The following is a 24,145-nucleotide window of genomic DNA, read 5'->3' on the forward strand; positions in this document are numbered from 1 at the left end:
AACATTTCAGGATTTGCGCATTTGTTTGTGTAAAAAAATAAATAACAAATACGGTTGATTCACCACTGCTTGCAACTTTCGTTCTTTTTTTTTATTAGAACTGGGAAGTCAAACCGGCATCACTTTCATTCATATTCAATTAGAGCTTCCTGCTGCACCTCCTTGGAATCGGATCCACCCTTGTGGCTTTCTGCAACATTGTGATGCAATGATGAAGAAAAACAATAACAAACCATCCATTAATAACCAACCTTGGCAATCAAAGGATGAAAGGATCAGACAGAGATTTGGACAGTCGAAGACAATAACTTCAGGCAAATCGACCCAGACAGAAAACTAGACGAACTTAACCGCAACTTTAATATGCACCCAGTCTGTTTACTCACTGCGATGATAGATTAGAGGAGATGTCACAGCACTGCAGGAGCAAAGGGTACGTTTTTGTCCACTAATAGCTAGTTGACATTCACTTTAACACAGAAAACAATATCAAGTTTTTCACTGTGGTAGGATTAACTCTACTAAAGTCAACCTCCTCACCTTCAACATGTCAACAAGCCAACACGTCAAACCGTTAGTTATGAACTGCATCTTAAATTTGAGTCATTTTAAAAGACACCTACCTTGAAAGTATGTTTCAATCAGATGTGAAGACTTTAAATCGGGAAAAAAAAAGTTGCTCCAACCTAATAAAAAAAACACGTTGACAGTTGTTTTTTTAACCGCTTTCACTTTCAAAACCTCACGTGGATTTCGCTCTAAAAAAAAGCCGACAACTGAAAACTTCCCCTCCCCTTCTCGAAGGTGGTTTGATTCAAACTCTCCCGGGAAGAGAAGAGGAGGCACGTCGGTTACGGGTCGCTCGCTTGCTCGCTTCGCCGTCAACAGGTGAGCTCCAGCCCGGGGGAGGAACACGACGGAGGAGGTGGAGGCGGAGGAGGAGGAGGAGGAGGAGGCGGGCATCGAGAGTCCGACCAACCGAAAGAGGCAGAAGAGTTTCGAGCAAACATGGCGCCCATTGACTGTCGCGGACTCCCGGCCCGTAGTGAAATGTGATTTTCTATTCCGGGAGGTGACACAGGTGTGTTATTTTCGGGGTCAACCTGCCTTCTCACTATGACGTGAAACAATCTTTGATTGATTTATGACGCCTGTTTGTGTCAGTCGATTCGAATAACATTGTTATCTTACTAGGCAATGTGATATGACCCGTAAAGATGAAATATGCGACATTTTTCTATTTAAAATGTCCAACGTTTATATCATTAACACTATTGAGTAGGCTAATACAGTTTCCCAAAACTTTATTTTGGCTAGCTGTCCAAAATTAACCCAAGAAACTGGACTTTTTTTTTTTTTAATTAGAAACTATTTTGGGGGGCTAAACCCGGCCGAGCGACTTTCAGCTAGCTGGGTCACATTAGCTCGGTGACAACTATTTAGGACAATAGTAAGTAAATTACTACATAATAGTAATATTTACTGTTTTTTGGTAATATATAAAAGTTATTTAAGATACCAGAGTTAGAACTAAGTTTAGCTCATCTTGCTGCTTAGCCTAGCGACTTGCAGCAAGCCAACATAACAGACAACAAACAAACATCTTAGAAATGTACTCAGGTGCAAATAGGGGCAGGCCACTATGAAACTATGAATGTAGTACACGGATTGTCAAATTCACTGTAAATCCAGTGATTACAGACCCCAATAAGGATTCAAATACCTCTACATATGAGACATTCACTGGAAGCCACAAAAGCTAGTGTAATTTAGTGATAATTAGTACACGCTGCAAGTAACCTATTGGAGGACTCTTTTTTTCTCCCCCGCACCCCCACATCCAGAAGGTAAAAATCAGCTCTCTTGACTGCGAGGACTTTAATACCCAGGCTGGCCTCTTTTTACAGCCGCGTCTGAAAGAGCAGATAGTGTAATAGATCGTTTCCAGTGACAGGCGGTTGGCGTGGGAGAGGGGAGAGTGTGGCTGGCAGCCTAAGTGGGTGTGAAAAATGAAAGAAGGCCGAGCAGATGGGTGAAGGGACAGCTGGCGCCTACTGTCCAGGTTAATAGGACAGACGGACATGCAGGCAGTAGATCTTCAGGTTATGGGCTGGAATAGAAGAAGAAAGGGAGGGGCTGTACCGTACTGTAAAGTTGTCAGGAATGTTGAAAGGGACAGATGTTACACAATGAAGAATGTGTTTGTGTGATGGAACCACAACAAACTCCTCCGAGCATGTTGAAAGGATTCGTTTGACTTGATTCTAGTTCCATTTGGTTTCATTTGAGTGTTTGTAGCTTTTCTTTAGGCGTTCAACTTTCCCCGAACAGCAGTGCCTAGAGACTGTGATAAGTGAGATACAAGGCATTGTTCAGGCATTTTAACAAAGAATTCCATATTGTGTATTTAATACAATCACATAGGTTGGCCTTAGGAAAGCCTGCTTAGCTTAACGCTAACAAACAATGAAAAATGCTATAGGAGGGTTAACAAATAGCATCTGGGTCTCCGTGTTATAACCCTTTAACAGTGTAAGCAATGCATATTTGAACACACATGGTACAACAATGTAGACTCACTCGCAGCTTATGCTTCTCTTCTACAGGTCAGAAAAAAAAAAACCTGTCTTACAGGCAGCGCAAGCGAATTGTTGAGAACGTTGACTCATAGCTCAGTCGGTGTTTTCAACTTATGAAAGAGAAACATGGCCCTCAGTGATTCCCAATGCAAATGTTGGCTGTCTGTGCAAAACGCACTACGTACGAGAAATGCAGTTTGGAGCTATTATGTCGTAAAGAATGGTCAATTAATTCAAGTGCAGGAATTGTGTTGCTAAATAGCACGTTTTCAATTGGAGCAATTTTACTATAAAATAAGCTGCTCGCGCATGAAATAAACAATCTGTAATATGTTTGATTAATGTCCACTCTTGTACACGGCGTTCAAACATGATGAACTCCGCACACCAGATTCGCAGGCACTGAAATATCTGCAAAGAGAAATAAAAGCACTTTAAGACATAAAACTACTTCTAATATAAAAGATGTGCTGGAAACACTAATCTGGAGTAAACCATATACTCGAAGAGCAGTGAGCACACGGATTTTTCCGCCCTCATCATTTGGTGTCTCACATTTTAATAATTGTTGGTTGAGATTATATTATTGGAGGTCTCGTACCTATTTTGGAAGGCTTTGGAAGATTCAGGTTGTTCATGATGGTCACAAACTCCTCCAAACTTTTGGTCAAGCGAGGGTTTAACGTGCGTTCCTCACCGACTGTAGACACAGTCTGACCTAGAAAGTCAACTATCAGCGGTGACTGTGCTTAAGCGACATGCAAACATTTCTTGGAAGCCAGCGGTCAGCCCACCTAGGTAGTCATGTGCTGGGTAGATGAGGCACTCATCAGGCAGCGTAAAGATCTTCTGGTGAATGGAATTGTAAAGCCGTATAGAGCAACCTGATGAAAGCAGAAAATGTCCACAGTTGAGCAATTGAAGAACCTCACAGCCATATATAGAGAGTTTTGCCAACTCGGTTTTCAGCAGGGTAACAAGATGGCGTCCATTTGTCATGTGACCAGCAGTAGACCAAACACGCTGCGATTGGTCAACTGCTGGTCACATATCAAATGGACGCCATCTTGTTACCCTGCCTGAAACAGTTGGCCAAACTCTCTATATACGACTCTGAAGAACCTGATTAAATACTGCCCTCTTGTGTCCATATGCGGGTATTACAAAAACAAAGGCCCTCCAGCAAGCAAAGTCATCTTTATTTATATAGCAACTTTCAAGTTAAAAGAAGGCCACTTCCAAGTTAAACAAACCATCCAGTACGAAATAATGTACAGTGAATTAATTTATTTCAGTCTTTAAATAACATTTTAAGTATAATGTTTTCACTTCTTTGTTTACTGACACGACTTACCTTGCTGGAAGTCAGTTCTGCCGCAGCCTCGTATAAGCAACGCGTCCCCGGTGAACGCCATGCGCTGATCTTGCGTCACCAGCGCCACGCAGCCGTCAGTGTGTCCTGGCGTTTCTCTCACAGTCACAGACTGCAGGGATTGTACCAAATGAAACTAATGCGAAACTAATTCAAGCTACATGCAGCGATGAGCGGACCCAAATCGTTGAAATGATCATCAAACTTTGATGCCAATTTTGCATCTTACAAGGCCTGGAATTGGCCCAAAAGGACTTCCAGTTTACAGATTAAAATAATAATAATAATAATTTCCTATGGGGTGCTACTGCATTAGTTTTGGTGAGGCCAAACCTTTTCTTACTTTTTATTTTGACACTGTGTGAAGATGTAGATGTCACTTGCAGTTTGTTGACAGACCTCACACAAAACCTAACTCTACACTCTCATTCGCTGACACCCACGGCATTCACCAGGCCAGGCCCCACCTTTACAGCCACACCCACTCAAAAGTTACAGATATTATAGTGTTGAATGTGAGGATGGCAACCCCATGTGTTCAACGTGAACCTTACATGCACATTTTGTGATTGAATAAAGCAAAATCCAAATATTATCAAATCACTCTCTTAATTGATTGAATAATCAGCACAATGATTGATGACATCTTCTCTTACATGTTTTCCAAAGGTGATCGTGTCTCCCTCGGACAGCAGGATGTCCGCAGTTGCGCCGCTTAATTTGGAAATGGCGCTTTTCAGCCCGGCTAGCCTCATCTTCATCAGGCCCGTGCTGGTGATGTGGTCGGCGTGGCAGTGAGTGTTCACTTGGAAACGCAACAAACAAGGTTCCTTCACACCGAGGCACCAAAGGGCTCGTGTTAAAACATTTTGAGACGCTGACCTGCTATTTTAAGTTGGAGCCCAAGTTCATTGATGAGTTTTAGGTCCCTGTCTATGGTCTCCAGCACAGGGTCGATGAGGATGGCGTCCTTGGTGACGGCGTCAGCTAGCAGGTATGTGTAGGTGCTGCTCTCTGATTCAAACAGCTTTGCACACGCACACAAATATTGGGGTCATTTTTATTACTAGACAACACATTTGATGTTACCACTAATAACAATACAATGATGCAATTATTTCTAATTGGAATTTATTCCATGCTGAGGTGCGCTACTTGCACTAACATCATGGCTGGGTGGTACATAGTCTACAAAGTAGAGTCAGTGTTTTAATACATTCTAGCAACCCCTCTAGCAACAAATTTTCAAACAAGCGATACATTACTTTAATTCCCACGAAGTAAAAGAGCAGAACAAAGACAACATTACCAGACTCAGTTTTAGATCACAGATGACAACCAATTACTGTATTTGTTGTATCGAATCCAGGCAGGTGTACCTAATCCAAAGACTAGTGCGTTCTGTGGGTCAAAGTTCGATTAAATGACAGCTGTAATGCTATTATACGCTTAAGTGTCACCGTGACCTTTTCTGCCATTAAAACATTACATTACTGGGAGATGGGAACGACGAAGAGTAATTTACACACAACGACCCCACGACCAAAAGCTAACGTTGCTAAAGCTAACGCTGCTAAAGCTAACGCTGCTAACTTCACTAGTAGCGTCATAAACGGACAAACAATTAAACAAGCCGCGAAACGCCATTACAGTAACCAATAAATCTGAACATTACCTGTCTGAAGAGGAGCCCGTCGTTCAACCGCGTCCCGGACGAGTACGTCCTCCGTCCTCGTAGCGAGACGCCGCGGGCTCCTGCGCCCGCGCACAGGCGTCCGTCTCCGGCTGCCGAGGCGCTCGAGCCCTCGGTGTAACTCCGGAGGCCACCGAGCATGACTGCGAGGCACCGTCGGCTGGCTGCCACCTTGGTTATCACCGAGCACATTATTCTCACCGGCCTTCCTCTAACTTGCTTATGACGGTCGCTCACGGAAGAGAAGTTAAGTTAGAGGGCAGACTAGACGAGGCACTGCAGGTCTGATAAAATCAACAACTCCAGAGTCCAGTTTAGTTTATGGACATCATCTGGTGCCAGTTTGTGCGTTAATGTGTCATGATGACACCGTGTAGAGATGATCTTAAAAAAGATACACTAGTGCATAAAACAAATAAGACTTTATTGGAAAATAATTGCCATTGTTTCAGTCCAGTTGTGATGAGGTGTCAGTCACGGTTATTGTACGAGACTCTTCCAAAATATCCACATGGATTAGCTGGAGGGAGAAAAAAATGTAAATACAATTAATCAGTATTATTATATGTGCGGTTTCAGGGAATTTACCTTACAGAATGAATTACGCTTAACAACTACAACAAGCTTCCACCAGAGGGTGCTAGAGTAATGCAGTAATTTTATTGCTTTGGTGAACACAAAAACAGCAAATAGCTGAGTTTTCAGCAAATAATATAGGCTAGGTGTCCCTCATAAATCCGCAGATGCAGAATTCACTGTACCTCCACATGTTGCGCAACCCAATCCAGCAGTTGGGTTACCCGGCTATACACGCCCGGCTTATTGCGCCGTCCACAGCCGTTGCCCCAGCTCACCACCCCTGCCAGCCTCCACTCCCCCCTGGCTGTCTCACACAGCAGAGGACCCCCACTGTCACCCTAAAAATCACATTGTCAGCACTTGCTTCTGAGTAATGCCTCTCACAGTATATCGTCGCATCAGATTCTCCGTACCTGGCAGGAGTCCACTCCTCCCTCCAAGGAGCCGGCACAGATCATCCGAGGTGTCACGTGAATGCCGTAGACGCTCGGGTGGCGGCACACCGACTCAGCAATCACTTTAACATGAGCTTGCCTGAGCTCATCTGACACAAAACCTGACAACGCAAAAACACGTACGGTGTATGTACTGGTACTCCGTCATCCTGACATCAACTGTCAATCATGTCAGAGGAGCACACCTCCTTCCCGGACGTACCCCCAGCCCGTGATCCAACATGGTGCACCAGGAAGAAAGGACTCGTTGGGACTGGGCAAACAGACTGGTCGCACCCCGTCTACAAATATCCATAAAGCCATTTAAGTGTGAGCGAAACCATAACAATCTCTCACAATGGGAGAAGCCTAGAAGATTCTAGAATGTATTAAAATTCACGCTGTAAAATTAAATAAAGGTATTTTAATAAAATAAAACAAAAGTAAATTTAATAATAATATTATTGAAATTCAAATTTTTTAATTGTTAAAAAAATAATATTATTACTACATATTTATAATTATCACTGTTATTAAATTTAATTATTGTCTGTGTATACTGTTATTGTATATAGTAATTAGTATTTGTTTTTATTATTTTATCGTTTTATTTTTTCAACTGTATCATGTTAGCTATTAATGTGTAGCACTGTTCATCAAAACCTTTTTTTGTAAATTGTCCAAAAATAAAGTTGAGTTGAAAATTAATTTAAATTGTATTCATTATATAGGCTCTAATTTTAAGTGATTTATGGCATTTATTTATTAAGCCATTACATTTTTTTTACAATTCTAATTAATATTTTATATATTAATTTTCTTGAGTATATTGAATTAAAAAACTATCACATAAAATGTAAACAACAATTCTATTAATTAATTCAATTTAATGAAATAGTTTCTAATATTTATTACGTATTTGAGGTTTTTACATGCTAAATATTTCCATTAATTTAATATAATTTTTCACGTAATGAAAATAAAGTGACAAACGTAATTATAAACCCATACAATTTTTTTATTTATGTATGTATGTATTTTTGTATTCTAATAGTCTTCATTTATTCATATTAATGCTTTTTTAATGGGCATTCATTTTGGTAAAGTTAGCTACAGTATATTATAACAGTTTCCTAAACAGTAAGAGGAACCCAGAATGACACAAAACTGTCATTTTGGACCAATTAAAATAAAAAAAGTTGAACATTGAAGTAAAATAATTTAGAAGGAAATGTAAATAAAAATACCCATTTGAATTCACCGTTCATGAAATTCCCCACATTTCCCTAATTTTAAAGCCATGTGATGATAAAATACAGTGAAATCAAATCTGACCGCTCATATCGATGTTAGCGATGGTGCGCAGGAGGCCGATGTCGTAGTCGTTGCTGCGAGTGTTGAAGCGAGGGTGGTAGAGGACCTGAAGGGCTCGGTAGCGTTTCCCCCGGGAGGCGTCGGCGATACTGACGGTGGATACCACCGCGAGCCAGTCAGCCACCTGTAACATGTTATCCCTACAAGTAGAGATGCACAGCAGAGTGGAACCATGACATCAGGTCCCTTCTTTTTTATCATGGATTTTATATGAAATACAGAGCGGAGATTCAGTCATAGGCTCTATTTTTCTTTGCGCCGTTGTGGGTGTGCACACAGCTGACTTCATTCACTGCCAATCAATGCGTGACTGGGCCATTGCCACTGCTCTATGATAGTGAGGCAACAGACAACAAACATGCAGAAAAGGCTGCAGGTGATAACGGCTGGTGACTTAAATACTTAAAATACTGCATGTCAACGGACCCCCCCTCATTTTCCCACTTACTGGACAAAGCAGTGAGCCGCCGTGATGACCCAGCGTGGCGAGATGATGGCACCCCCGCAGATATGTTTCCCCCTCCAGTGCAGGCTGGCCTGCCATCTCCACACGTCTGCTTCCGCCAGCGTCCCCCCGACGATGCGTCTGCCATCGCTGGCCAGGCCCGGACATTCTGGTGGAAAAAAAGACGATGAAACAATCACAGCTGGTCGTTCACGGCCCTACAAACATTGCGGAAGCGATCATTTGATTATTATTTGTTTTTTACAGTAAAGGTATACAGGAACATTTTGAGTTGGGGTTTCAGTGTAATTCCACATTGCACCACAACAAGCTGGGCAGCAGTGAGGTCTACTGATAGAGATGAGGCATAATTAATAGCATGAAGAAGCGGCAGATTAAGCTTCAGTTCCTGGTTTGATCCGTTGTCTGTACCAGATATGATCGGGCTGCCAGATTGTATCGGGGTCGTCTGTTTGATGACCTCTAATTTATATATCGTGTGTGTGTGCGCTCGTGTGTGTGTGAGAAGTGGTGATGATTGTGTTACTGTTTGGTGCCTTGTAAACCGCACTTTGACATTTCTTTTTGATTTGTGTTTAAAGCCAAAATGTTGAATTTTGTAATTTCATTCTTAAAAAAAATTGTCGGGTCGCCCTCCGATGACGTCACGCTACATCTGGAGAAAATTTGTTTACAAATGTTCAATAAAGTTATTTGAAAACATTTTTGTTTGACGTCAAAACATTGGAAAGAAAATATTAAAGATTTCATTTACATAACAAAACGTATGGACTGAAATAAACCTAATAATATAAAAGGATACTTAAAGATTTAAGATTTTTTTTTTTTTATTAAAGTGCGGTCGAGCTTGCCGATGACGTCAGTACAGCGGCGCTAACGAAATGCGTGATTCAGACGTGTTTACTTCGGTTTGGTTTCTTTTTTAGCAGTTCACAAATCACAATACATCACATAAATAGTCTTAATGATAATAGGACCAGATTAGCAATCTAAGATGACAATATTTGTCACATCTCAGGCAATTATTTGTGTATTTATCATTTATTCAATGTATTTTATTATTTATTCAATATACAGTATCTTGCTCTTATATTCTTAGGTTTTACAATTTCAGCCCGTACATTTTGTTATCGAAATTACATCTTTAATATTTTCTTTCCAATGTTTGTCGTCAATTGGATAATTTCTAGCCAATCCTGTGTTTGTTAGAAGACCCCGATACGATTTGGCAGGCCGATCACATCTGGTACCGACACGTATGTCAGAAAATCGGAAAAGAATGTTGATAATTTATTTATTTTGATTCAACAAAGGTAATCAGTCCACTTAATAAATATTAGATTTGCATTTAGACAATATTTAAATAAAAACAATCATCGATGACCAAAAATAATCATGTTAATCAATTAGTTGTCGGTTCAGAGTTGCACGCTAATGTGTGTCAAATAAAAGAACACAAATTGTAGTACCCGCTCTGATATAGTCTATGTGGTTGACAGGGTACTTTGACGAGGACGGCTGCTGGGTCGGAGTGCTGCAGTTGCCCTTCACGCCACACGGAGGCGACGATGAGGCCTTTAACTCCGATGGATAAAGTAGGAACTTCACTACATTGGAGACAGCACCAGACCATAAGGTGAGATGCAGTACGAGACATGCATAATGATGTAGTAATCATGACATCAGTAAATTGTGCTACCTAAGAGAGCGGAAGCGATGACAAGTTTGACGGTGATGGACACGCTCACGATGAGCACCAACACGCGAGGACAACACGCGGGAGTATCTGCTCCTACGTATGACAATACAATGTTATACAAATATTAGATCCATACAATCAGTGACAAAAGTCACAAATATAAATATATAGGAATAATAGTATGAAAATTAAGTTGTATTCCCCCCCCTAATTTTCTTTTTTTATACAATTAGTTTAATAATTTGACTATTATGAAAATAAAGCTAAATTTTTTTAAAGTAATAATGCAAAAATAATAAATGTTCTTAATGTTGTGCTATTAAAAAGCAAACAAACATACAGACATACTTTTTTGGATTGTAACCAACTGATTACCTACCTGGTGCTTCAGGTGGGGGGTCTTTGGCGAGTACGAGGCCTATGGAACCCTCTTCGAGGGGATGTAAAGATGGCGGCAGCGGTGACACGGATGAACACTGAGGCAGGAGTGTGACCACGGTGGGCGAGACCAAGGAGGAGATGCTCTTCAATTCAGAAGAAAGCGGAGGGGAGCATGTTGACCAGAAGTGTGGTGGAGAATGTACGCCACTTCCTGTTTGGAGCCTTACATCCATATTTGGATTGGCAGTTCCTGTTAATCAATTGTTATTACATTTATTTATTCATGGTATTTAATTTTAATTTTACAGTTGTTGTTCATAACAACAAGCTTAGCTTAGTCTGTCTGAGCCTAGCTTCGCTTCACTTACATTAGTTTATAATAGCTTAGCCAAGCATTAGCATACATTAGTGCATGTTGGCCAAGCTGTGCTTCACTCAATTTAATGATCCTATTTTAGCTTAGCCAAACTTAGCTTATTTGAGCATACTTGAATTTAGCATGCTTACATTTTGTTTATTGCAGCTTTTCTTTTCTTAGTTTATAATAAATGTTCCTACATTTTAATTTAGGTGATTTTAGCTTTACCTAACTTAGCTTTATATGATCATATTTTAATACAACTTGCTGTAGCGAAAGCCTACCTTATCCCATTTTAGCGTAGCTAGCTTCACTTCGCTTGCTAGAATGACTTAGCTGACCTTAGCTGAGCCTAGCCGACCTTGCCATAGTTTAGCCGAGCTCAGATTTTCTTTTTCTTATCCGGCAATAGTCAATCTTAACTAAGTTTAATTCAGACTACCTAGATTTCTTATATTTATTTCGTTTATCATATCCCTAGTTTCACCTTGCCTAGTTTGTAATATAGCTTACCCCATCTCAGTTGAATTTAGCCCTAGTTTACCTTAGTTTATTTTTTTTTATCATAACTTCTTTACCAATAGTCTCTTCCTCATCTTTCAATCTTTTTGTATTGTTTACCCGACCTCAATTTAACTTACATTATCTTATAGCCTAACCTAGCATAGCTGTTTTTTTTAGTTGACCTTTGCTTATCTTAGCCTTACTTTGCTCCGCTTAGTTTATCAGTTTACCCAATCTTATTTTGGTCTTTTCTTAATTTATAATTGCTTACCCCACTTTTGCTTATCTTATCCTATTCTATTATCTTAGATCTTGTAGATTAGCAATCTTAGTTTAATTTAGATGGCCAGGTTAAGATAGACTAACTCTCTCACTCTCTCACACTCTCTCTCACCTGATTTGTCTTTGAGTGAGAAGGTCAGCAACTTTATTTCAAACACTTCTTCATCGCAATATGGCTCTCTCCGTCTAGCCTGTGTAATCCTCCTCCTCCTGCCCTTACGTGCAGGTGTGGCCGGTAACGGATACGCGTCTCTGAAATATGCATGGAGGCAATTGTGTGGCCCAGGGTCACAAGTTAACAACAGTTGGGATAATGCTTCACTTACGTGAAGGAGGCCACTTCATTAAGTACGCCTGCACAGTTAACGCCAGTGTTTCCCAACTTTGAGACAAGTTTCATACAGTATCTCACACTTTAACAACGCACCACCATACAAAAATGTCACAAAAGCCCAGAAGATAGCTTTGAAATAATGACGATGTCGTCTAAATTTAGTCATAAATACATTTGGTGTGTCAAATCGGGGGCTCATTAAAGTGATATTCTGTTGCGTGAATGACAATAGGTGGACGCGTATTTATTGTTCTGCCTGTCACTATGCAACGCTGGCAAAGATGAACAAACTGCAGCGGACCCGGGCACGTTCATGGTTCTGCGTTAGCATATTCGCTGATTATTTTGGGGGGGAACTGAGCCTCCATTATTTAGCGCTTCTGTGCTCAAGCTAAAGCCATTTAAAGTATCACTTTGGCGCCATTTGGCTTAATGGTGATATTTTTTCCTCTGCATCCTGTTTTGCCTTTCTCGTACGAACTGTAACTTGGTGCACAGTCAAAGTGAAAGTGAAACTTTGTCTTTGCTTCTCTCCCCAATTCAACTTCTAATAGCCAGTGTGGTTTTTGCCTTACCAATTTGTCTGTATTTCCTAACTTTTTTTTTTTTTATCATATGAAAATGCTAGAATGGTGAATTTCATGTAGAGGTGGCAAATCTTGATTCAGAAAGTAAAAACCCTGACACAGTTTGGCTTTAGCCCCAGGTGCTAGCTAGCTAGCTCCCATGGTGCTCGTTTACTAGCTAGCTAGCTAGCTAGCATCAATGTCTAAAGCCAAACTGTGGCAGGGTTTTTACTTTCTGGACCTGGATTTGTCACCTCTGATTTCACGTATACAACAGTACAAATGCTTGTGAATTGTTAGTGGACGTATTTGTTTGCCCATGCGTGATGTCACGTCACTTTGTGCTAGCGTGTTAAGCTAATATGCTAGCTAATACGATTGATGAGCCTTATGTGAAAGTGGTTCATTTGTGTTGAATAATTCAACTACTACTAATTAATACCGTTCTTTCTACAACATGGGTTATTGATTGTGCTGCTTTTCCAACATCTTGTGCCATCTACATGCAATTACAAAAACACTTTGGGTAAGATGTAAGATATCCAATCAAATAAAATGAATATCATCATACGTATAATTTAATTTTAAATAACTAATTTACATATCCGGTGTGTGCAGTATATGGTTTTCTCATGTCATGACCTTGTAGCAAAGGTTTGCATACAAGCATTGTGCAGAAGCCTGTCACTTCCTCCTTTGCTCATGTGGCTTTTTTTCTTCTTTTTTTTTTTGACAGTAAAAGGAACCACCGCACGTACTTTATCCTGCATGAATCACTTGCTGCTCTTGGGCCCACCACGATGGCGTTCCCTCTCCAGCAGTATATTGCATCGCTGGACAGCGCTTGTCTGCCAAGAATCCTACAGGTCTGCTCTGGGGTCTACTTCCAAGGTACGAACGGCTCTGTTTGTGAGAAAGTGTATGCTTTGAATTCTCCTCATTTTTGCTCCTCTCTCTCTTTTTATTTTATTTTATTTTTTTTAAATTCTAAGGGTCTGTCTATGAGATTTCTGGGAATGAAGTGAGCTTCTCCACCGGGGACATCATCAAGGTCACCAACATTGAACTCTCGTCTGTTTGTTGCGAGGACGTCGACAGCCTTGAGACGTTCGAGCTACCAATTAACCACACAGGTGCTAGCCCGTTATATATAATGTAATAAATTTCGCTTAAATACGGTTTAATATTAAGTATTATGTATAAGCATTTGTGGGCTTTTTGTTACAGTATCCGTTTGTCCTTGTTTTCTTCCTATAAACTATTTCATTGACTTTCAGAATGAGTGCTTTCAAATTATTTAGTTTAATAAACTCATTTTAAATGTTAATTGATACATTAAAATTGACATTGTTGCATATTAGACTGTACTCGTGATATATTTATTCTATATTTTTTACCATAAAACCCCATGAATAACACGCACCTGTTATTATACCCCCCCACCCAAAAAAAACCTTAAAAGCAGTTTTTTTTCTTCTCTGTAGCGCCCGATTTGCTTTATTAGAGAGAATATGAACGAAGATTCAAAACATATCAAAGTGTACGTGCCTGTAAATCCAGATTAAAAACTATATTATAGTATTTTTGAAAATCTTGTTCTTGCACTGTACGCTCTTTTAAAAATGTCAGTAAGTTTTTGTTTTTTGTTTTGTTACTTTGCTTACAGTATGTGAAACATTGACTCACGTTGTGTAAAATGTGCTATAAATCAGTGATCATATATAATTTTCTTACAACCCCTGGTACTGGAAAAACATCAAAACAATGTGAAAAATTTTAATTTCTTATTTAGCCCCCCATATACAAAAAAAAATAATTCATTTTCTTAGAAAACACGTGTTATTCATGGGATTTTACTCTTTGAAGGAGCCAATCCCCATTTTTTTGTGGGAAACGCCCCCGTTTTTTTTTTAAACAAAGTTCGGACAAAATGCCAACAGTTTGTATGCACCCAAGATATCAACTTAATCTCCTCCATCGCGGGGGTTTAGTTCCAAACCATCCCCGCAGTCCGAAATCCGCAATATAAAAAAAATAGCAAGTTAAATACTCCCTATGCATGTTTTGGTAGCATTCATAGCACTTTATTTTTAAAGTCTTTAAACACACGAATAATATAAACATATTTAAACACATGTAATTTAGCGAGAGTGTAAGAAGAATGGATAACACACGTTTTAATGTATCAACAGTGTACCGATGCCTGTTTAGTAGTCTGTAAACAATTGTTTTTTCCAAACTAACAAATTTATAATCTCACAATATAAATCAATAATCATGCCCAACGATGTACATTATAAAACGAACCTACTGCTGTTGCTTTCTGTAGCATTTAAAAAGCAGGATTGACGTGGATGACTTCTAGGTTATATTTCTCGTCTTTGTTCATCTTCGTCTGCTTTCAAGTTTACAGTCTCAGAGTAAGTTGTGTGTCACCTTCTAGTGGTCAACAATAGAATTACACCCAGAATAGACAAGACTTGGAACATAATTTTTTTTAAAGAACCCGCGAAATAGCAGGACTGTGTGAACCCGAAACCCACGATGGGGGTTTCGGGTTCACACGGGGGGGGGGGGGGGGGGTGTTACTGTAGTTTGACTTTACATTTAAATCTGTAATTGAGTACCATTTCACATAAGAATTGAGCAAATACTGTAACATGCTAACAGTTGTCCTGTGCACAGTAATGCCCTTTCAGAAAATAACAAAATTGCCTGAGCACTTATTGTAAAATGTTTTTGTTTTTTTTAGGCTTATTGAAGGTGGTCCCAGAGGAGACTCCGTACAGCACGGTGGAGGAACTGGTCAAACTGAGGCCCGTGGGCTTGGAGTCCTGTCTCCCCGCCACCTTCACCATCCGCTCCAAGATGACGTTGGCTGACGTCACGCTGGGGGCAGGCACCGTCCTGACCTTGCTATCCGTGGTGGAAAAGGAGGAGCTGTGCCGCTGCCGCATCCGCCGAGGCCCGGGCCAGGCCTCGGCGGATGTGGACATTCCACTGGGGACGCGCGGCGAGTTCTACGTGCACGAGGGCGAGGAGCGCTTCACCCCTAGGGAGATTGTGACGTCGCCGCACCTGTGTAATCAACGCTTCCGCTTTGACAACGCCGCCATGTGTCAACGCACGCTCATCCTCAGCCCGGTCTACCAGATTTGCGCCATCATGAGCAGTGAGGGCTTTCCCAAACTCTTTTGGGGTTTTCAAAAACAATTGGGGAATTCTTTCAAACATGATCTACATTTGCCTTTGTTTCAATTTGGTCGGCAGTGAGGAAGAACGTGTTGCAGTTCCCGTCCAGCTTGGCGGTAGACGTGGTGGACATCACAGACGCGTGCGAGGACGTCAGCTTTGTGATCCCCCTCAGCTTGCCCGAGATCCATTCCCAATCGGATCAAACCTTCCCCGTGGTGGTGGAGGTCTTGGAGGGTCCCGAGACCCGCTCAATGTTCAAGTGCAGTTGGCTACCGCAGCTCCAGAAAGGAACCCAGTTGATCTTCCACCGAAAGACGACCTCGCCCATGACCATCATGTCCAGCGTGAAGAGCCGCAAGGCGCAGCAGTTCTTCCTGGTATCCGAGCAGTACGTGGGCCGCTTCCGCAGGCGTCCCCGGGGGTTCGACTCTGCGTACGAGCTCTACGCGGCCTCCACCCAAACTCCGGGACTGAGAGTGTCCGCCACGAAAAACTGCGAGGAAGTGGAGGAAGAAGGCCTTCCCGGCCTCTCCGTCGGCGAGCGACTAGAAGTCATCGGATGCCAAAAAGTCCAACTGCCGTGCGGCCAGATGGACGCCGTCGTTTGCCACCGCCTCCAAGACGTGGACGGCGAGGAAGACAATGAGGATGACGATGAAGATGGAGACGGAAAGCAGGAAGACCAAATTTATCTTCCTTTATATATGCAAGGCCACTTTCTGGAGCTGCTGAGTGACAACAAGAAGTACACGTTGAACGACCTGGGCCAGAAGGCGCCCCTGGATGTGAAAGCTGTGAGCCGGGACCCCGAGCTGGAGAGCGACCCTCTCGTTGGGTTCCCCTGCCTCCGAATAGAAGGGGCCACCCTAGAGCCCGCCATCCAGGCCAGTTTCCTGCATACGCCAAACCTCTGCTTCGAGATCCCGACCCAGCGGCTCTGCATGACCGTGTGCCGCAGCCAGCAGCCTCTCCCGTGGCCCCCAAACCATGCCCCCAAATGCAGCATGGAACGTGTCACGGAGGTGACGGACAGGTTCTTGCACGAGTTCCGAAAAGAGGCCCTTTCGGTGACGTGTCCTCCTCCGAGACCCCCCAAAAGGAACCTATCGGCGCCGAACACAAGCGTCTTGACCAAAGAGTTTGCCAACATGACGGTCAAAACTAGAAAGAGCTCAGCACCACTGCCAGCTACGGTAAGTGCCATTTACAGTAGGAGTGTTTCCAGTCGGGGTTTTATACTGCCGGTACAGATCTTTCATGAGTGAAATCAATTTTTAGAGCTGCTCACTAACGATTAATCAGGCTTTTTTTTTCTTCGATTAATTTATCAGAATCAAAAAGGGGGAGGGAAGGCTATACAGCACACAGGCTGGTCTCTAGCAAAGTATGAACTGCAGGTGATCTTTTTTTTTTTTTTTTTGTGATCAGCAATGAACGATCATGTACTTTTCCACGGAAATTGGCCGATCACAATCTCAGCATCACTAATTCACAGTGAATGATTTTTTATTTATTTTTTTAATGGTCTTTCTAAATCACTGGTTCACAACCCCGGTCTTCAAGTACCCCTATCCAGCACGTTTTCTTCCATGTCGCCTTCAGCCAACACATCTGAGGATTGTTATCAGGATTCATGCAGAGCTAGCTGATTAGCTGATCGTTTGAAACACCCGTGTTGGCCGTGGGAGACATGGAAAACATGCTGGATAGGGGTACTCGAAGACCGCGGTTGAGAACCACTGCTCTAAATCATAGGTGTCAAACTCTGGTCCTCGAGGGTCGCAGTCCTGCAGGTTTTGGAGGTTTTCCTTTTTCACACAACAACAAAAGCGGATTCTGATCAATAGGATCGTTGTTGATTGTGTTGGAGAAGGGAAACATCCAAAACATGCAGGACTGAAGCCCTCGAGGACCGGAGTTTGACATCTATGCTTCAAATCGTGGATTTTCACCGACATAGTAAATGTCATAGAGTAAATTTTACTCTGAAAAAGACTATATTCAGTCCCAATCGCTCAAGGGTTCAGGAACAATCCCAGAACCTTCAGCATGGGAGAGGGCCACTCTATCACTTGAGCTATGCCACGACTACTGTTAGATAACATTGCTGGTGTGTCCAAAAATGGTCATCTGGAACGAATCCCCCACGATTCACTTGTATGTGGTTTCTCGAGTCTACAGTAACTAGCCCTCCTTAAGTCAACCATAACAGTGTCGTTAGCAAGTTTGCCACTACTTCTGTAAACATACCAAAATGCGGGCAAAGTTGAAGCGCCGAGTACTTTGCAGATACAACTTATCGCCTCCAAGCATTATAACATCTGCCTTCAGACCAATCAGCATGACTTACACAAATCGCCGGGGTAAAGCAATCGTGCGTTAAAAACCCACAAGCTGCTCACTTCCTCTTTCCACCCAGCCGGCAAGTGGCAGCAACCACCAGCCGCCGCCGCCGCGCAGGTCGTCAACATTACAAGCCTCGGTACAGAGGGCCACACCCAACACCTACGTGGGAACTTTCCAGAAACCTGCTGAAATTGCTCCATCAACCGGTAAGAGTTGCGACGCCCACATCACCCACCACTATTGGGTGGAACACCCCCGACAATCATTGCAACTACTAAAGTCACTTGTAGTTTGTCCATGTTCTATGATGAGCTAGACAAGTCTTATCTGCGTTTGTGTCTCCTCAGGGCGAGCGTGTGAAGATGGAGCTGAGAACAGCGACGACAACTACGAGCAAGTGGAGGACGTGTTGGAAGGGACGCTGAAGAAAGAGCAAGAGAGCGTCATGTTCGACTAGACTGGACACGGATTTCTATGTAAAAACAATACAATAGTACCTTGACGGAAGAAGTCAAGCCAAATGTATTTATATAGCCCTTAATCACAAATGAGTTTCAAAGGGCTTCTTCGCACAAGACCACAGTTGACAAATATTGACAGATCAGGAGGGCAAGGAATAGTATTTAAAAATTTAAAAAAATGGAGAAAAATGAGAAGGGGATATAAAAGGGGGGGGGGGTTGGAGGCCCCTGGGGAATCCCCCCTTCCAGGATGACCAGGCTGCAACGAACACAGAGTGGCAAACATTAACACAAAATAATGGACTATTAATTCTGTTCTCGCAGAATTACGAACCGTTTTCTTGTTGAATGTTGAACAGCGAGCGGCGCTTTTGTGCATTTTCATCTGGTAAAGATGTCCGTGCTTTATTGTTTTCCCTGAGACGAGACCGAAGACGACATTTTCATCTGTTGCCGCAATTGGTCAAAAGAAACGTGCACAAGATGCTGCATCGTCCAATCAGCTCGAAGTATTGTACAGAACGTCCCTCCTTTCCCGGACGGATCTGCAGAGTGAATTTTTCAGATTGATAATGTGGAGAACTCCCTCGAGCGGATCACAATTATCAATCTGGCTTGTGAGGTTAGTAGAAGTGATGATGAAAGCAAAAGACGCAACTCAACTTGAGTAAGATTATAGTCGGTTTTGTGTTGTGTTCTGTTCAAATCAAACTACTGACGCCAGTTTTGTTAAATAATAAACACCAAATTGCAAATACTGCCCTTTAGGGAATGTATTTAATAAATCAGTCTCATTTGTATGTACCCTTGGTTTGCGCATCAATAATAGGATTAGAGTCAGGAGCTGACAACAATAGTATTTCGTTTATTTAAGTCGAAATATAAGTTGTTTCTTTAAAAAAAAAAAAAAAAAAAACTTTTTAATTACATATGACAAAACAGAGTTGAACAAAAAAAGGGAAATATGTACTAAACGTCACAATCTGTTGACTTGTAGTGGTCTTCGTCGATGGTGGAGAAGATGTGACCCTCGTTGCTCAGGAATTCCACAACTTGCCTGTGGGACGATGATGAAGTGTTCTTGTAAGCAACGGCAAGTTGAAAACTTCAACATGGGTTTGGCAAAGTGGTGGAAAACTTTTGTTCTTTTTTTTTTTTTAATGGGATGTTCAGTTGGGGAATTTTGGAACATTCAAATATAAATACAAATATTTATTTTCTTCCCTAATCCATGCAATATAGCTCATGCATGCTTCATTTTGTTTTCAAACTGACTTGCAATTCAAATTCTGGCACATAACATTAAAAAAAAAGGTTGAAACTGGAATAAATGTTCAATTGGAGCTTTCATAAGTCAATGTGCCACTTGCATGTAATCAAGTAGTTTTACTTGAAGTTATTCAAAAATATATTTTACTACCACCTATTTTATTTACAGTAAGTCTCCCGTTAAGAAGCAACCTTCAATTTTACTGTTCATTTCCATGAACATTTTCCAGCTTTGGAAATTGACAGTTTTGCAACAAAACATCACATCATGTTTGATTTGCATTTCAAGTCACTGTAGGACAGCGACAAACGCAGATGTCGCCGATAGTCGTGCGTCTATTGTGAAATTGTCTCGTCAGAAACATTTCTTAGAATTCATGGGGTTATAAAAAGATTGAAATCATCTTGAGGTGGTCACGCTTCAAGGAAAGTATGTCGAGCGTGAAAATTATGCCGCTTACTTTTGCCGTCTAAGCAAAAGTACAAATGATAATAAAACATGTGTTGTTTTGTATTGTATTGTAGAATATTTCAATTTTAAATGTTTTTTTAATCTTAAGATGTTGCAATTCTCTCACAAGTGGAACCTAAAATACCAACGCCCTGTCTAGACAGCAGTTGGTCTCAAGTAAGTATTTTAAGTGAAACATCTTGACTGTGAGAAACTGAATGTTGAGGTGAAGCCATTTAATGTCATGGATAATGTTGTAAAATGAGTTTAAAATGATATTGAAAGTGTTTCTGGGTTCATAGTTTGTGCTCTATTTACAATTTCAACGATTACCATAGAAATACAAAATCATTTAAGCTGCGTGGCGTCCGTTTTGAAATCCAACGTTAGTGTGAGTTGCTCTTACTTGATGGCCGTCACACTGAGGTTGGGCACTCTCGTCTTCAGGTCGTGAAGGCCGATGCCTTGCGGATCCGGACAGCCTTTGATCAGACTCAGCACCTTGACGTCCACCAAAGGAAGTAGAACCCGTCACGCGGCGTCATGCCTGTGTGAGGTCGTTGCACCCGAGCGGTCCATACCTGGTTCTGACTGGCGCTTAAGCCGTTGTTGACCATGTCGCGTGCGCCCGCGTAGCCCGAGTCCATGTTGCCGGCAGTGGTGCGCTGCGGCACGGACGACGTGTAGCTGCTCGTTCCTAACCCGGCCTGGACGGAAAGACGGTGTGCACCAGGGTTAGCGTTTTAGTTGGTGAAGGTGTTAGAGAAAAAGAAGAAGAAAAAAAAACTGTTCCCCCCCCCCCCCCCCAGTCAATAAAAAGAAAACCCAATTTACATTATTCAAAATTTAAATTCAAGATCAGACTGGCACCCAAAGTCTGAGTTGTAATTTTGTTGACTTTCTGTGCATTACTGCCACCTAACTTCCACCGGTGGTAATGCACCAAAAGAATATGCCAACCACCAAATGAAAGAAGAAGAAATGGAAGCAGAGTAGTCATGGCAACAAATGTGTGACATATAGCTAGTAGCTGCTTAGCATGCAGCTTCCTTTGGCCCCGTCAAGGATTTACAGTGTAATAACCAACAAGGATTCAATCATTGGCAATGAAACGTGGGAATCGAGTTAACGTAAGCCATTTTAAACTAAAAAAAAACTTTTCTGTCGTTAGAAGCTGCGTTCAGAAATTCGTTCTGACACTCTAACTCTTATTGTAATTAGACTCACATTAAATTTAGCAGTTTTTTTTTTTTTTTTTTAATATGTTGGTTCCTAAAATGACCTCCAATTCTGGAAGGAGAATTCAGCATTTTGTGGTCTTTTTGCGTTGAGTTTCCTCACCGAGGTCTGAGGCTTGCTAAGCGCCATGTGCGCCTGGACCACCTCCAGCATGTGCGACGTGATCTCGTTCATGTCCTCCAGGGGCCTGACGCTGAACGCCACCACCGATCTGTGATTCTGCTCGCACCCACGGACACACAAATACACTTAACCACTCTTAGCATTCATCTTTACCTCCACCAAGGACATGACATTGTCATTGGTGTGGAGGGTTTGTTTATTGGTTAGTGTGCAACTCACCATTTATTTTTTACATACACACGTCACTCAAGTTTTGAAAAATAATATCAAGCGTTAAATCAAAAGTAGAAATTCTGCAAAAGCCATGCACAAAAAACAGAAAATTCGAGCCCAAAACAGAGAAGCCGCACTTTCACTGTGAGGTCACCAACGTGAGCTGATGGCGGCCAGATGGTTGTGAAGTTTGCTGCCACCATATGTTGGCAGAATAGCTAAAGCTGACACGTAAATACATTTTTGCTTGCAAGCTAACTTGGGCCACTGTGTAATGAACTACCAAGAACGCTCCAAATTTGGACGAAATTGCTGGTTAAATTGATCCCACAGGAAATAATTTGAAAATGTTTTCCCCGAAGGCTTATCTTCCCACAAAACTCGGGTTGAACTCCACAAACTTTTGGTTAAGGTCGGCTATGGAGCCTTACCTGAAAGGAGCGCAGGTTTCCTGATACTTTGACGTACGTGCCAGGAGGTAGCACGGATCCGTCCACGCTGGGGTCCTGGAACCAGACAAAAAAGTTGCCACTGTTTATAAAGGTTCATGTCCATATCTTGTCCACAGAAAAATGGGGTAATTACCTCCGTGTCGACCCACTGCTTCACGTCCATGGGCGCACACGTCATGTCGTCCACCTTGTACTGGATGTTGGTCATGGATTTGTCGGTACTCCTAATGATTCCCACGAGGGTCACCTGCATTAGCAAACGCCCGATTCAGTTTTCACGGCATATTTTACAGGCCTGCCTGATGAAAAGCTTGAAGCAAGCACACACTTTCTGCGATGGATTGTTCCATGACAAACTGCTCCGAAGACTGGTATTAAAAGTGCTTTTTTTTTTTGCAAATACAGAGGCAAAAGGTGCCACCTTACCTGGGCCACCTCCACTTCGCCAACTTTGAAGGTCTCATCCAACTGGGAGGCGGACATCAGCTGGGACACCGTGCAGGGGATGATCTGTGAGGCTCTGGTTCTCTGCATCAAACAACACAAATATACTTAGCATGACAATAACCATGGCAACCAATCACTGTAGCGTGAGAGAACATCAGGCAAATAATCTCTTTGTTCCTTTGCGTATTTCAGCGACATCTAGTGAAAGGCAGATCAACGAAATATGTTTCTATTAAATGGCAGAAGGTACAATTAACCTGTGTGTCTACTTGTTGTCATCCCAAGCCATTCGCAGGGAATAGGACCAGGCCGCTAATGAAAATCCGAGTAAAATTGACACCCGTTGAAACGCATTGGGAAAGAACAAAAAAATAAATCTTCCTTTTTTCCCCCCCACAAAAATGGGTCTGTTTTTTTTAAATATTGAAAAAAAATGTAAAGAAAATCTGTAAGCATTTTGTATTCTATGGCTTTCGGCTCAGCATGATACTCGGAATAGTTTGTGTTTTATTGTATTTTGAACTGTCTATGTTTTTAACTTATTACATTAACCGTCTTTGTTTTCGCCTGAGTTTGACTTTATGCACAGCACTCTATATGTGACTATGGCTGTTTTAAAAAGACCACCATTTTGAACCTGTCACATAGGCTCGGAATTGTCAATAATGACAGTATTTCTGGAATTCCCCATGATAACTTTCTTGATAAATTTACTGGTAATTGTTCCCCCCTTTTGCAACCTCATGTACCGTTTTCTTCTCTCCCTGGGACAAGGACGGTGACGCAAAGCCGCCGGGGGACTGAGTGTAGCCACCAGCCATACTCGACTCGTTGTATCCTCCTAAGAAACATGTAAAAAACACAGGAAAAAAACGTCAGCCATTTCAGGACGTTTATGTTCTGAAAAGTGAGATATCAAAATACAGAATGTTCAGCTAAGCTAATTCAAGATACCACCAAAGCCAAATGACAAGTGCAGTTAGCAATAGCACCAAAAAACGTCACGTTTCGATTAAACTCGCTGACGTCACACTAACCCTGGTTCCACATTTTATTCCAAATGGCGTCGTGAATAATAGTTTGGAAATGGAAACGAAAGTTGGAATGCAAACAACTCCGCTTTCTTCCTGGAGTGGTGTCGCGCGCGGCCGATTCAACGCAGCGCGCATGCGCCACCTACAATTCCCGCGAAGCTGTGTCACAGCAGTATCGCTCTCATTTTTGTCTGTCAGACCCTCCAAAAATCTTTTGTTGCAATAGAAACAAACCAAACAACCAAAATCAGGTGATATTCACGGTAGAATTTGTTTGCACATCATTGTGTAATT

The 24,145-nt window shown here is 41.9% G+C and overlaps 5 protein-coding genes across 12 annotated transcripts in view; 1 reads left to right on the forward strand and 4 right to left on the reverse strand.

Annotated features, from left to right (window-relative positions):
• Positions 1-2,246, reverse strand: part of phldb3 (pleckstrin homology-like domain, family B, member 3) — a 19,874-nt gene extending 17,628 nt beyond the window's left edge. For all 4 annotated transcript variants that reach the window (XM_086077745.1, XM_086077744.1, XM_086077743.1 and 1 more), the window contains exon 1: positions 624-2,246. In XM_086077745.1, coding sequence (XP_085933871.1) covers positions 624-963 — 340 coding nt within the window. In that variant the 5' untranslated portion in view covers positions 964-2,246. The remainder of the gene's footprint in view (positions 1-623) is intronic.
• themis2 (thymocyte selection associated family member 2) lies at positions 753-20,338 on the forward strand. Its single transcript, XM_086077746.1, has 10 exons — positions 753-1,081; positions 4,621-4,945; positions 9,997-10,133; positions 10,588-10,776; positions 13,358-13,512; positions 13,614-13,754; positions 15,374-15,793; positions 15,892-17,009; positions 18,236-18,368; positions 18,510-20,338. Exons 5-10 carry the CDS (start codon positions 13,422-13,424, stop codon positions 18,617-18,619), a joined length of 2,013 nt encoding a protein of 670 aa, XP_085933872.1. The 5' UTR covers positions 753-1,081; positions 4,621-4,945; positions 9,997-10,133; positions 10,588-10,776; positions 13,358-13,421; the 3' UTR covers positions 18,620-20,338.
• On the reverse strand, positions 2,393-5,837 carry ethe1 (ETHE1 persulfide dioxygenase). The gene is made up of 7 exons (XM_086077753.1): positions 5,627-5,837; positions 4,834-4,978; positions 4,608-4,756; positions 3,934-4,063; positions 3,374-3,463; positions 3,181-3,297; positions 2,393-2,990 (listed from the first exon to the last, which is right to left on the reverse strand). The coding sequence occupies exons 1-7, from the start codon at positions 5,834-5,836 to the stop codon at positions 2,944-2,946; spliced, it is 888 nt and encodes a 295-aa protein (XP_085933879.1). The 5' UTR covers position 5,837; the 3' UTR covers positions 2,393-2,943.
• On the reverse strand, positions 6,053-15,042 carry LOC147172711 (tryptase gamma). 5 transcript variants are annotated; one of them, XM_086077747.1, is made up of 12 exons: positions 14,929-15,042; positions 13,380-13,524; positions 11,834-11,973; positions 10,576-10,827; positions 10,197-10,289; positions 9,967-10,104; positions 8,480-8,645; positions 7,993-8,171; positions 6,864-6,959; positions 6,637-6,779; positions 6,406-6,561; positions 6,053-6,164 (listed from the first exon to the last, which is right to left on the reverse strand). In XM_086077747.1, the coding sequence occupies exons 4-12, from the start codon at positions 10,808-10,810 to the stop codon at positions 6,093-6,095; spliced, it is 1,278 nt and encodes a 425-aa protein (XP_085933873.1). In that variant the 5' UTR covers positions 10,811-10,827; positions 11,834-11,973; positions 13,380-13,524; positions 14,929-15,042; the 3' UTR covers positions 6,053-6,092. The 5 variants fall into 5 exon arrangements, with proteins under 5 accessions (XP_085933873.1, XP_085933874.1, XP_085933877.1 ...); XM_086077748.1 differs by having other exon boundaries at positions 14,933-15,015; XM_086077751.1 differs by lacking the exon at positions 11,834-11,973.
• Positions 19,469-24,000, reverse strand: rpa2 (replication protein A2). The gene is made up of 9 exons (XM_086077754.1): positions 23,855-24,000; positions 23,567-23,658; positions 22,797-22,898; positions 22,504-22,617; positions 22,350-22,424; positions 21,685-21,801; positions 20,925-21,050; positions 20,750-20,844; positions 19,469-19,680 (listed from the first exon to the last, which is right to left on the reverse strand). The coding sequence occupies exons 1-9, from the start codon at positions 23,865-23,867 to the stop codon at positions 19,593-19,595; spliced, it is 822 nt and encodes a 273-aa protein (XP_085933880.1). The 5' UTR covers positions 23,868-24,000; the 3' UTR covers positions 19,469-19,592.
• Between the last annotated feature and the right edge of the window lie 145 nt (positions 24,001-24,145).

This window comes from Leptonotus elevatus, chromosome 6 (assembly GCF_054856555.1).
Source record: "Leptonotus elevatus isolate MCC_2025b chromosome 6, RoL_Lele_1.0, whole genome shotgun sequence".
Classification (NCBI taxonomy): domain Eukaryota; kingdom Metazoa; phylum Chordata; class Actinopteri; order Syngnathiformes; family Syngnathidae; genus Leptonotus; species Leptonotus elevatus.